Source organism: Numenius arquata, chromosome Z (assembly GCF_964106895.1).
Source record: "Numenius arquata chromosome Z, bNumArq3.hap1.1, whole genome shotgun sequence".
NCBI classification, from domain to species: domain Eukaryota; kingdom Metazoa; phylum Chordata; class Aves; order Charadriiformes; family Scolopacidae; genus Numenius; species Numenius arquata.
Genome location: NC_133616.1, coordinates 11,434,942 through 11,447,575, shown reverse-complemented (window position 1 = coordinate 11,447,575; position 12,634 = coordinate 11,434,942). Strand labels below are relative to the sequence as shown.

General features: G+C 46.0%; 1 protein-coding gene across 1 annotated transcript in view; it reads right to left on the bottom strand.

Moving 5' to 3' along the window:
- Positions 1-251: 251 nt before the first annotated feature.
- Positions 252-12,634, bottom strand: part of LOC141477545 (phospholipid-transporting ATPase ID-like) — a 75,155-nt gene continuing 62,772 nt past the window's right edge. Inside the window, exons 22-28 of the mRNA XM_074166754.1 lie at positions 10,442-10,625; positions 8,720-8,943; positions 8,282-8,365; positions 7,139-7,384; positions 6,126-6,264; positions 4,094-4,224; positions 252-473 (exon numbers count right to left, since the gene is read on the bottom strand). Of these exons, the coding sequence (XP_074022855.1) occupies positions 252-473; positions 4,094-4,224; positions 6,126-6,264; positions 7,139-7,384; positions 8,282-8,365; positions 8,720-8,943; positions 10,442-10,625 (1,230 nt within the window). The remainder of the gene's footprint in view (positions 474-4,093; positions 4,225-6,125; positions 6,265-7,138; positions 7,385-8,281; positions 8,366-8,719; positions 8,944-10,441; positions 10,626-12,634) is intronic.

Here is a 12,634-nt window from a genome sequence, read left to right as displayed (position 1 = left end):
ATACAACAGTTCTAACTCGCCCTGCCCGCCTTCCCTGGCAGCAGCACAAGTCTTTGGAAAAGAAGCTGGAGTCGGAGCATGCATGTGGGTGAAAGGAAAGACCCAAGTCCTTGATTTGCTAGCCTGGATGACAGACCTCTAGGTGACCACCAGCCTGGTGCTTTACAAGGAGCACAGCCTCCTCTCCTGACAGCCCTTTACTTTGGTTTGCTGTGTTGGGTTTTTGCCTTTTTTTTTTTTTTTTTTTTTTTTTACAGTCCTTTGTGTTTGTATTTCTCACTATTTGGTGAAAATGTTCCCGTTGTGGCAAAAGGTGATTTTGGCCGCATGTTTCTCCCAGACATAATGAGTGCTCCAAAGCCGTGCTGGTGGGAGAAGGCATAGCCGGAGCGGCGAGTGCTGGTTCGGCGCAGGCGTCTCTTTGGTGAGGGTGGAGGTGGCCTCTTTTTGGCTTCTTTGATCTTAAGCAGGACCTGAAGTCAGAAAATAGGATGGAAAAAGCAGGAAATGCATCGTTATTCACAAGCACAGCAAAAGAGGAGCTAAGAAAGGGAAACAGAAGCAGGGGTCCAAAGCCAAAACTGACTGACAAAACAGGGGGGCGTCAGGAGAGGCTGCAGAGCAAGAATGGAATTTACAACACAGGATGGCAGCCTCAGCCTGGTAAAAGAAAAAGCAAATCTTATTCTAAAAGGCGTTAACGGGAGCATCATCTATAAGACTTGGGAGGAGATGATTTTGGTGTATTGCTCCTCACAGCTCTCCGCTGCCTTGGTTGGGGTGTTACTGTAGCTCTTTTAGTCAAACTTTGATTAAAAATATTCTTTTCAGTCAAATAACCCAAAGTGTGATAGTCATCTCAACAACAGTCAAAAGTCCGGAAAACAAATAAGGAAACATTTAAAAATTGGCTTGCTTAATCTAGAAAACAGGCGATTAAAGGGGATCTCCGATATGTAAAAGCTTTTTATGATAAGAATGGTGATCAATAGATTATCATAATCCTTGGCAGAATGGGAAGAACTAATGTACTTTACTTGCAGGTACTGGGCTTTCTGGTCCCACATGGCCACTGAGATTGTCTGCAGACAAGCATCTTTTCAGAAAGGTACCGTCAAAGGCAGGAGGCCAGTACTGAGTGCCAGTGGCTCAGCAGAATCCCCAGCCACCCCTGTCCTTCCTGCTTGGAACAGTGGCAACTGTAGGTTTTTAGAATCACAGAATCATAGAATTGTCTAGGTTGGAGGGGACCTTTAAGATCATCAAGTCCAACCTTCAACCTAATACTGCCAAACACACCACTAAACCATGGCCCTCAGGACTACATCTACCCGACTTTTAAATACCTCCAGGGATGGCAATTCCACCACTCCCCTGGACAGCCTGTTCCAACGCTTGGTAGCCTTTCAGTGAATACATTTTTCTTAATATCCATACTAAACCTCCCCTGGTGTAACTTGAGGCCATTTCCTCTTGTCCCGTTGCTTGTAACTTGGGAGGAGAGACCGATCCCCACATCGCTATAGCCTCCTTTCAGGTAGTTGTAGAGACCGATAAGGTCTCCCCTCAGCCTCCTCTTCTGCAGGCTGAACAACACCAGCTCCCTCAGCCACGCCTCATAAGACTTGTGCTCCAGACCCCTCACCAGTTTTGTTCATAGAATGGTTAGAGTTGGAAGGGACCTTAAAGATCATCTGGTTCCAACCCCCCAGCCATGGGCAGGGACACCTCCACTAGAGCAGGTTGCTCAAAGCCCCATTCAACCTGTCCTTAAACACTTCCAGGGATGGGGCATCCACAACTTCCCTGGGCAACCTGTTCCATTGCTTCACCAGCCTCACAGTAAAGAATTTCCTCCTAATGTCTAACCTAAATCTCCCCTCTTCCAATTTAAAACCATTACCCCTTGTCCTGTCACTACATCTCCTGACAAAGAGTCCCTCTCTGGCTCTCCTGTAGGCTCCCTGCAGATATTGGAAGGCTGCTATGAGGTCTCCGCGGAGCCTTGTCTTCTCCAGGCTGAACAACCCCAGCTCTCTCAGCCTGTCTTCATAGGGGAGGTGCTCCCTCCCTCTGATCATCTTCGTGGCCCTCCGCTGGACCCGTTCCAACAGGTCCATGTCCTTCCTGTGTTGAGGACTCCAGAGCTGGACACAGTACTCCAGGTGGGGTCTCATGAGCGCAGAGTAGAGGGGTAGAATCACCTCCCGTGACCTGCTGGCCACACTTCTCTTGATGCAGCCCAGGATGCAGTTGGCTTTCTGGGCTGCCAGTGCACATTGCCAGCTCATGTTGAGCTTCTCATCCATGAGCACCCCCAAGTTCTTCTCCTCGGGGCTGCTCTCCAGCCATTCTCCGCCCAACCTGTATTTGTGCCTGGGATTGCCATGTCCCAGGTGCAGGACTCTGCACTTGGCCTGGTTGAACTTCATGCGATTTGCACGAGCCCATCTCTCAAGCCTGTCCAGGTCCCTCTGGATGGCATCCCTTCCCTCCAACATGTTGACCATGCCACCGAGCTTGGTGTCGTTGGCAAACTTGCCGAGGGTGCACTCTATCCCCCTGTCCATGTCTCTGACAAAGATGTTGAACAGCACTGGTCCCAGTACCAACCCCTGAAGAGCTCCACTCATCACTGGCCGCCAATTGGACATTGAACCATTGACCACAACCCTTTGAGTGCGGCCATTCAGCCAGTTCCTTATCCACCAAGTAGTCCATCCATCGAACCCATGACTTTCCAAATTTGAGACCAGTGAACTCCATTCACAGTTCTTTGGGCCCAGCCATCCAGCCAGTTTTTTACCCAGAGAAGAGTACTCCCATCCAAGCCATGGGCAGCCAGTTTCTCCAGGAGAAGTCTGTGGGAAACGGTGTTGAAGTCTTTACTAAAATCCAGGTAAACAACGTCCACAGCATTTCCTTCATCCACTAAGCTTGTCACTAGCAGTTCTGGGCTTCTCTAAGCTTCAGGCTTGAACTTGGGTTCATTTTGTACTTCCAGCTGGGGATCTTGATACAGCAGGAAACCCAAACACTCCTCTCATGACAATTTACTTCCCACAGGATGTAGAAAAGTAAAGTAATTTTGCAGTAGAGAGAGATGCTCAACCCAAGCACTTGAGGCTGGGATTCTGGGCCACAGCTGTGTTGGATTTCAACTCAACTGAAGGGTAAACAGCCCATTTTTACATATTTGAGCTGCCTCTAACTGTGTCCTGAGGACCTCCCTACCCTGCAGTCTTCTCTAGCACCCACCTACTCCCTCTGAAACGGTTGGGAATTCCCCTTCACTCATTCCCCACCAGTCCTGGAGTTCCTGGGGAGCTTCACAGGTGCCCCGAGGATGATGACGGCAGCCACTGTGGAGCAGTGAGGAACACGCCCTTGGAAGATGCTCGGAGACACTTGCATCTCGCAGCTCGGTGCAGGAAGAGGAAAGAAGCACCAGGTGGCAGCAGCATTTAGCAGATGCTCTGGTTTGAAAGCCGGCCCGGGGAGCTGTGTTCATACTGATCTTCTGTAGGGGTCCCTTGGCTGTCATGAGCTCTATGCTCTCTGCCCACTCCATCTCTCCCGGCCTCTCTTTGCCCTAATGGCCTCACCTTCGTATTCCTGGGGAGGGCAGGTGGTTTCAGAGCGGGGGATATAACCATTGGCTACAAATGAAGTAAATCCTGAAGTCAAAAAATCCTCAGCAAACACATATACCTGGGTGGAGGGTGAAGGGCTGTGCTCTGCCAGGCTGAAAACCGTATAGCAGCAGGGTAGGAGAACTGAAACTCTCCACTGCTTTGCCACCAAGCCACAGCACTTAAACCTTGCACCTAAAAATAGCGTGGCTTCCTCGGTCCGGTGCAATCCAATCCACATCTAAATAATCTCAGCCCTTGGTCCCAGCTGCAGATGGTTTGCACTGTGCCAAAACCCAAATTCAATCCTCCTTCTCCAGGGAATAGGGGACAGAAGGATGGCAGCACTTTCACCTCCAGGGACATACACTCTGAGCAATGCCAAGCCCCTGCAATACGCCTCCACGGTAAGCTTAGGTGGTAGTAAGCAGGATTTCTGGTTTAATAAGGTATCTCCTTACTTTATCGCTGGGAGTTGGCTTTAACTGAGCCTTCAGGAATCGAAAGCCGACCACAGGCAGCACACAGAGGGTGATGCTGAGGAAGATTGCGAGCCACACGTTTGGTTGGCTGAGGGTGTTTCGAGCCGTACCTGAAAAACAAAAGCATGATTAAAACCCCCGTAACAGCAGCACTCTCACCATCAATAACCTGAACCTTTCAGCCCCTGTGATTCCAAAGCACTTGGTAAACAGGCCAAAATTCAAAGTAGACACCATCTCCAACACTGAAATCAACTTGCCCTAGAGAAGACAGCGATATGAATATGACTGTCTGAGATGAGCAAAGAAAAATGTGATGTCCAGACTCAACTGCAGCGACTACTTAGGGAGACAAGTATGTCAGAGTGAATGACAATTAGACTCCTTACAAAGAGTCAAATCACTGCAAAGGATTGATATAAATGTTCAAGAGACCTTCTTCAGCAGCAGCCCAGCTCTTTCACCTTTTGCCAGGATTCTAGTGCAAAAGGAGGAACACTATTTTCCTACTTTCCAGCATCATTTCCTGAAGGATATGGAGTACTGACTCTGACCGGCCAGTAGACAATAGGATCACAGCCCTCTGTGAGAGGAGCAACACATGGTCTGCGTGTCTGCATGGCCTAATTGGATGCACAAGAAGAGAAACTGCCGTGTGCTGGCATGACACTGCCACCTTCTTGGAAACCAAAGTGCTCACTTCTGGCTCCTCCAAAACTGAAGGAATGTTAAGATAGAACAAACTGTCTGCAAAACCCTCGTTACAAGGCTTACTGACGCTGTTGTTGGCAATAAAGTTGCTGAATGTTTTCTTTCCAGTTGGCCAAATTCTGCTGTAATACAGCTCCACTGACATTAAAGTAAACAAGTTGTCTGAGTCCAGACTAGAAACACTTTCCTTAAAAATGGTTTCAGACTGAGACCTTATTAAGCAGTGCTAAGCATTATGGCTAATTTGACCTATGTGGTATCAAAAGAGCAGCAGATAGAGATATCCCTGGCAAGTGAGTTGCCACCTGTCTCTGGCAATTGAACAGACACTGCCTTCTCTCACTCAGCACTTTTGATACTAAAAGCCATCTTACAGTGGATGTGACCATCTGCCCGGAAAATACATTGCAACTGACCTGCAGCTCAGATATTTCTAAAATGGCCAAGCACCTTGGTATTGCGTTGAAGATAGGCAGAACAAGTCTTGGCTTAACAATTCATGCAGAAATAAAGGCATTGATTAATACACCAACCTGACACTTGAAACAAAAAAGCTCTGGGATTTAAAAAGTAGAGTCTCATAACAATGATCTATTAATATTGGCTATGGATGCACAGAGCATGTTTTTAATAAACATCTGAATTACTTTGCTAAGCTTTCATCTTCCTCCTGGTCAAAGTCTCAGGAGACAGGCTCATGTTATCCTTCCCCTTTTGCATGCATTCAGAAATCTGTCATGAGAGTAACTCCAAAGACCTGGTCATCACTGGGTTTTGGGGTTTTTGTTAGGAATTTGCCATGTAACCTGTCTGAAGGCAGGCAGGCATCACATCATAATCGCATGACATGTTTCTCATGTCTAACTAGATGTTGTACTTGTATGCTTTCCTATGCAAACATGTTAACTTACTTACAAAAGAACACACATCCTTCTGCAAACAAAATGCTCCTAGATATCTGTAAGCATTAGACACCTGGAAACAGAATATAAAAGAGCAGCAGAAAGCATTCCAGCCAGCTCAGTAGGTTTATTTAAAGGATCATTCCTCTGGCTGCATGTGAATGTGCATTCTTATGCACGGAAGTGAACGTGGCACACGTTCACCTGCATGGATGGGATTCAAAATAAGCATTCCAAGCAGCCCTCAGAAATACCCTGGCAGTTCTTGTAGAAAAGGCAAACAATATATTCTGTTATTGCCTCAAGACAGGCAGTAACATGTACTAGAAATACTTGACAGATTTAAGCCCCACAGTATACCCATTTTGAGTGCAATCCAGACTTGTCCCAGAGCTTACCAACGAATGGAAAGGAGGCTGTGAAGATCAGGTACATGCCGTCACTGTACATGGTGAAGGTGATAGCAAAGTAAACAGAAAGGCTGCCCCAGATGAAGAACTGGTTCACGACTGTCCAGTAAGAGGTGTCCAAGCCAATCTGAAAGAATGGAGCAGTACAGCTACTGTCAGTGTCTTAATTATTTATCAGATCTGTGCTGAACAAAAGTGGATATCTTGTTCTTTTCTTTGTACCCCTGCTCCCAAGGCTGTTATTCATTCAAGTCTCAAGAGATACCAAGACATAGATCATAGGATGCTGGAAGACCATTCAAGGCAAGCATTTCTACATTTTCCCTGTTGTTGCAGTCTTCTCAAGGCTTCACTGGTGGCCAGTACTGGAGACAGAATACTAAATTCCAATAAGCCATGCTTATGTCCTCACAACTAAGCTGTGTTCTAGCATTGAAAGTTAGGAGAAGGAGCCTGCAAGACCTCATAGAGCAGAAACCTTTATCTGGGGAGCTAGGATCGATTTATCTTTTCTTGTAAGAAATTTCTCTTATCCTGCTAGTACCTTCTGAATTTTGGACCACCCAACCCTTAGCTATTTCTTCCAGTGAGTGCAGTTCTACCATCTGCATCATGCATGGGGCCAGGCTACAGAGACAGCCTCACAATGGAGACCCTATAAATAACTGCCTGATAGCAGACACTCCTGTGCTACAAATCCATTCCGTAAAACTGGAATGAGTCCTTCTCTACTCCCAGTCTTTACTTTTTTGTCTGCTATGACTGTAAACTTCCCAAGGCAAAGATTCTGCTTTCCTGCCACTCTGATCTTTCATAAAATACGAATCTGTGGTTCTGTTGAACTGAGAAGGGGAATCTGGTGTCAGGAGAGTTTTTTTTTTTGTTTTGCAAAAATGCAAGATGATACAGCAAATACAATGCTATTGAGATCCCAAGTGGCCTTCCAGATGTTGCCTTCAAAAAACAAGTAATTCCTAAAAACACTACCTGGGGTGCCTTACCTGTACAGACACCACAATCAGTAAGCAGGTCTGGGCCATCAGTGCAAAGGACTGGTAGTCAGCAATGGCCTTCCCATCACTTCTCATTGTGTTGTACATGGCCCCATAGGGGATGAAGAAGAGAATGAGGGAGCTGTAGATCCCTTGCAACATGCACTTGACAAACACCATTTTGTTGAAGTAGAGGTTTTGCTGGCCAGGCACATATAGCTGTGGAAACAGCATGCTCCAACGATCATCCACATCCTGAAAGAAGACAGGAGATGGTCAGATTTTCTGGCACCTACCTGACCGACCACACAAGACCACTAGAGTTGCCATGTCCCTGTGGCATGCATTTCCATGAGCAAAAGGCTTAATGCACAATTCACTCGGTTGTGCTGGTGAGTGTGCCGTATCCCAAGGCCACCTAGACACATTTTCCATGTTGAATTTCACCTTTCTTGTGCTGAGAAAGCTGACAAGTGCTGCCAAAAAAAATGCAGGTACACTTCATCTTAAGCAGACTGCATGGTCTGCTCTTCTGAGAGTTGCCTGGAAGCTAAAGAATAGAAAATACCTCCACTGGGTCCACACACGAGCATCGCTGTCCATCTTGGATCCCTTAGGTGTTCAGACCTGAACACTGTGAAGCAAGTCCCTACTTACTTAACTAGCAAAAGGCATACAGGAGCAGATTTATTTCTTCTAGGCCTTGCTAAACAGTAATAGCATAGGAGGTAAAAGTATGCACATGAAATTACTTCAGGAAGACTTCCCCTAGAAAGGTTGAACCTGGAGAACCTGGCTTCAGAGTTCAAGCTCATTCATCGTTCTGTGTGGTCATTAAAATGTCAGGCTTCAGTAACACAGCCAGTAAGATGTGTCTACTTCAGGGGAACATTGCAATGGCAGCTTTTACTGTAGTCAACAGCCTAACTCAGGAGTCTCATCACGCGCTGAAACCCACAGGCCAAATAAGACAACATCTGCTCCCTGGTTTATCCTTTTTTTGTGCTCTCAGGTCTCACTGGCTGGAAACTATGTTAGGAACAACCACAACAGCTAGCCAAAAAGTTGGCTGCTGTTGCTTCATGGAACCAGCTCACAGCACCTGAAGAAAAAACCCATGTAAAAAAATCCATGTGGTGATAGAAACAGTACCTGATCAAAGAGGCTCATTCCTAGCACTGGGAGGGAAGTATATACCAAATTGTAAAGCGTAATGAACCACTCATCATAGACAGTCTGAAAAAAAAAGGAAAAAGAAAAAAAAAAGAGCATGAAGGTAGCAAAAAGTTGCCTTTTCCATCTCTTCAAAAGTGTACACAATTACATGGTGGAACATCTTGGTTCGAGACGCTTATTGAGACCAAAAGTATAAGGTGATCTTAAGCAGGATCCGCCCTCTGGCTCTGGTCCCTTGACTGGCCGCCAGTGTGGGGGAGATTTTCTTTATACTCATACAGCTGAAGAAGACAGACCTGTGTGCCATCCAGTGAGGTTGGGATGATGGCCTAGTTTATTTCCTTTTAAAATGTTTCCAGACACTTTACTTGAAAATGCTGGACATGACCATGAGAAAACAGAAGCTGGACTTACCTGTGCCGAGAAGCCAGAGAAGAAGCCGTACCAGAAATGCACTAACGTGAAGGCAAAATTCTTGTAGAAGAAGTATTTGAGGAACTTGCACATGCGGATGTAGGACCACCGGCCGTGGACCAGGAGCAGGCGCTGCAGGTAACGGAACTGTGCGAAGGAGAAGTCACTGGACAAGACTGCCTGCATGCCCTCCTGGCCACTGATACCAACCCCAATGTGAGCAGCTGCAACGAGAAGGTTATTCATCATGTCATTACAGTGAGAGTTTTCATCACCCCATTCTTTTAAGAGTTCCCTGCACTGGGACAATGTGTTAATTCCTTCCCAGCCTTCATAAAAAGTCACACGTAAAGTTATTTTTTTAAAAAATAAAAATATTTTGTGGCACTAATTCTTTCAGCAGCGTTATGTTTTTGGCTGAGGTGATACATTGCCAGTAACTGTGTTTGTATTATTTGCATGAAATTACACCCTCAGTGACAATTCATGTTTTCTTTCTGAATGTTTTCGAACAGCATAAATGATGTTGTTGACAAAAAAAACCACTTTAATTTATATTTACATGTGAATTGTATTTACATGCATGCATGTCCTTCCAGCTGCCTTAAAATATCACTTCAGACAAGCAAAATCTTCAACCCCGTTATAGATTTCTCAGACACAGTGCTACAAGGCTGACTGTAGCCTTTTTACATTTCCTAGGCTTTATTAGTTCAATCAAATAATTAGATAGAAGAGTCACGTCTTTTTTAATAGTGACTTGGGTTTATTAAACATGGACATAAGTTTAATGTGACAGCTAATTATACAGCTTTAACTAATGAGAACAATCTTCATGGCTGGAGGTTGGTTATATTCAGGGGTTTCCACGGAACAGTGAACTGATAAAATCCCAAAGTCCCAACCCTCTCATGAGGGGCGAGGGGGTAGTTTCTAATTATCATGTACACTTTAACTTGCTTTTCTTATCCTTTCTTTACTGACTGCCTGACTTATCTCCCTTGAAGCTCCCTACTTAGCCTTTTCTTTCTTAATTAAAAGGCTCCACTTAATCAATTCTTGCAAATTAACACAAGGAAGATTAGCAATAGGCCCTTCTGAATAATCTTAATTTAATTATACCTAGTTAGGGGATTTTTTTCATAAATTGAGTGAGGTAACGCAGCATCAAATGATGCTCAAGGACAAAGGGGCCTAGAAGCCCATGATTTATAACTCAAGGGAGATAATTGGTCCTACCACATGGAAGTGTTAAAAAAAATCTTCTAACATTATACAAACTATTTACAGGCAAGAAAATTTTCTTTCTGCATTGTGGACAGGCCCTCTCTGAAACATACTTGTTTGTTCTTTGTATTGCCCTTGTGATGGTGGCCATGCAGAGACATGGGCGGACACATCATAGCCCCGGTGGGCTTTTGTCTATTCTAAGGTAGAAACAGAGAAATAGGCAATAAGTGCAGCCTTAGCTTCCTGCGATTCTGGAGGTGGGAGCAAAGGAAGAGCCCTGCTGTGTGTCCTAGAAGGCAGGAGGCACACGTAGCCTATAGTGGCAGGGCTGTGCAGAAACTGGACAAAACTTGGGAGACAGCCACTTGGTGCCACAAAGAGGGTGGTACAGAAGACACTTAGATACATGTTCCCGCTGCTCAGCCACCTCAGATAGCAAACACATCAGAGAGTCAGTGTGCTAGAGCGTGTCAGCTGTCGTCCATCACTCACTTTTGATCATGCTGACATCGTTGGCTCCATCTCCAATTGCCAGAGTCACAGCCTTCTTGTACTTCTTCACCAGCTCCACCACCTGGGCCTTCTGCAGTGGAGTCACCCGGCAGCAGATCACCACTTTGCACATGCAGGCAGTTCTCACCAGCTCCAGCTCCAAATTCCCTTCCAGCGCATAAGCCTGCAAAGAAGGAGCAAAGGGGGTGTTCAGGTCAGACCAGCAGCAGCTGGAGGCCTGACAAAGAGGATGTAGGTGAATCCATCCATTTGGTCACCAGGAGCATCCCTACCCCACAACATCATGCTACCCAGCGTACACCTACCAGGTCCAGCTTGCACCTTGTGCGTATCACAGCTGGATTTGCACAACAGCTGCCCTGGCTGATGTAACCTGACAGTGCATTAAAAGTGCCAAACAACAGGAGCACTAAATTAACGAAGCTGCTGCTGGGCCTGAGACAGCCCTGCGTATCTCCATGCGAGAGAGTCTCTGCTTATCCCTCTCTGTTTATTTTTTAAGCTCTGGGAGATCTGTGGTTTAAATAGAAGAGACTTCAATTTGGGAGTACTTAATTAAAAAAAAAAATATGGAAAAGGCTGAGCTCAGGTGGGCATGACAAAGCAAAACACACAGCCGGGGAGAAGGCAACTTTGCTCTGAGTGCTGAACCTTTAAATCAGTCAGCTGTGTTATTTCTATTCAGGAAGCACAGAGAAAAATTTGATGTCTGGTCACCCCTCCAGGGAGGGAGCAGTGTTAGCTTTTCATTTTTCTTTCAGATCATGCTTTTCGGCTCTGTTCTTTGGTGTCTCTTCTCAGTGGACATGCATGGAAGGAATCTACAGGGCTCACTCCTCCTCAGAGCCATTAGAGCAGGCCTTTCTGCATAAGGCAGACAATCCTTAGGCCAGATACCCTTTCTTCTTGAAAGGGAGAGCTGTGAGTCACCAGCTCCCCCACTTCCCTCCCATCAGTGGCAGGCAGGCTTGGTCAACAAGAGAGACCTTCTCATGGTTTAGCTTTAGTACCGGCCCGTCACAGCTATTAGAGATGGCTTTTCCCACAACATCCTTGCTGCACAGCACTGGCAAAATGTTATCACATAGTCTATTAAAGGTACTGGACACAAATCATCTAGTATGATGCTGCCGTTACAGATGCTGATGTGCTTCTGCTCACTCGTTTTGTTTAAGCGAGACTACCATCCCACCCACCTGCACACAGGGGTACGGCACTGAACAGATGCTGCCTGTGAGTGGGACAGTATCAGCACTGTCACCATTGTTGAGGGTCTAGGTTCATATAAAGAAATAACATATAGTTTTGTCCCCACTGTCCTTGTGGTCCACACCCAGGAGAAAGCCATGGTCTGGGTGAGACTGGCTGTGTCCACTCTGTTGCAGCCCATGTGGGCTGGCTGCTCCCACACAGCCCAGATTTGAATTTATTTGTGTGGGACACACCTCCTTGCCAGGGTGTGGGTGAGCATGTGGTTTTCCAGGAGTGTAAAGAAAGCTTCGTCACCACTGCCAGTGGTGCTTTTATAGCACAGAACATGGGGTCTGTCCTGCAGGCTGAAGGGATGGAGTAGGAACAGAGAAGGTCATCCCATCTTCTGGCTGGGATGTCAGAGGATTCACCCATGCAGACACACCGAACTTGATAGAGCTCTTATCTGTTTTGCAGAGGGGATCTAAAGGGGATTAAGGCCCTGGAGTTAAAGAGGGAGTGAGAGTAAAAGAGGGATAGAGTTTGCCTGACAGTATAGTCACTGCCTGAAAGTGTCCCCTATAGTCCAGGATCTGTATACCTGGCACACAAGACAAAAATAGAGCAACATGATATTTTTTTAATAGTAGTTTGCAGCGCTGGTATAGAGTTGGGAGTCAAATTTTCTGGACTGCTACCAAGTAGCAACCACAGGGAACAGAAGCGTCTTGTCTGTGAAAGGCAGCGCCTCCCAGCTCTTTCGACCTCTTTCCTATTTGCTTCCCCGTCAATCTGGGAAAGCAAAATACAACAGACAAATAAGCCTGATGTAGTCTAAGCCTTCCTCCCAGACAGGCTGAAATTTAACTAAATTGTTTTTTTCTCTAACCTGTTCTAAAAAATTTCCAAGGATGGAAAATCTGTTCCGGTACTTCGCTATTCTGACCAGGAAGAACATCTAATCCCAAACTCTCATGGCTC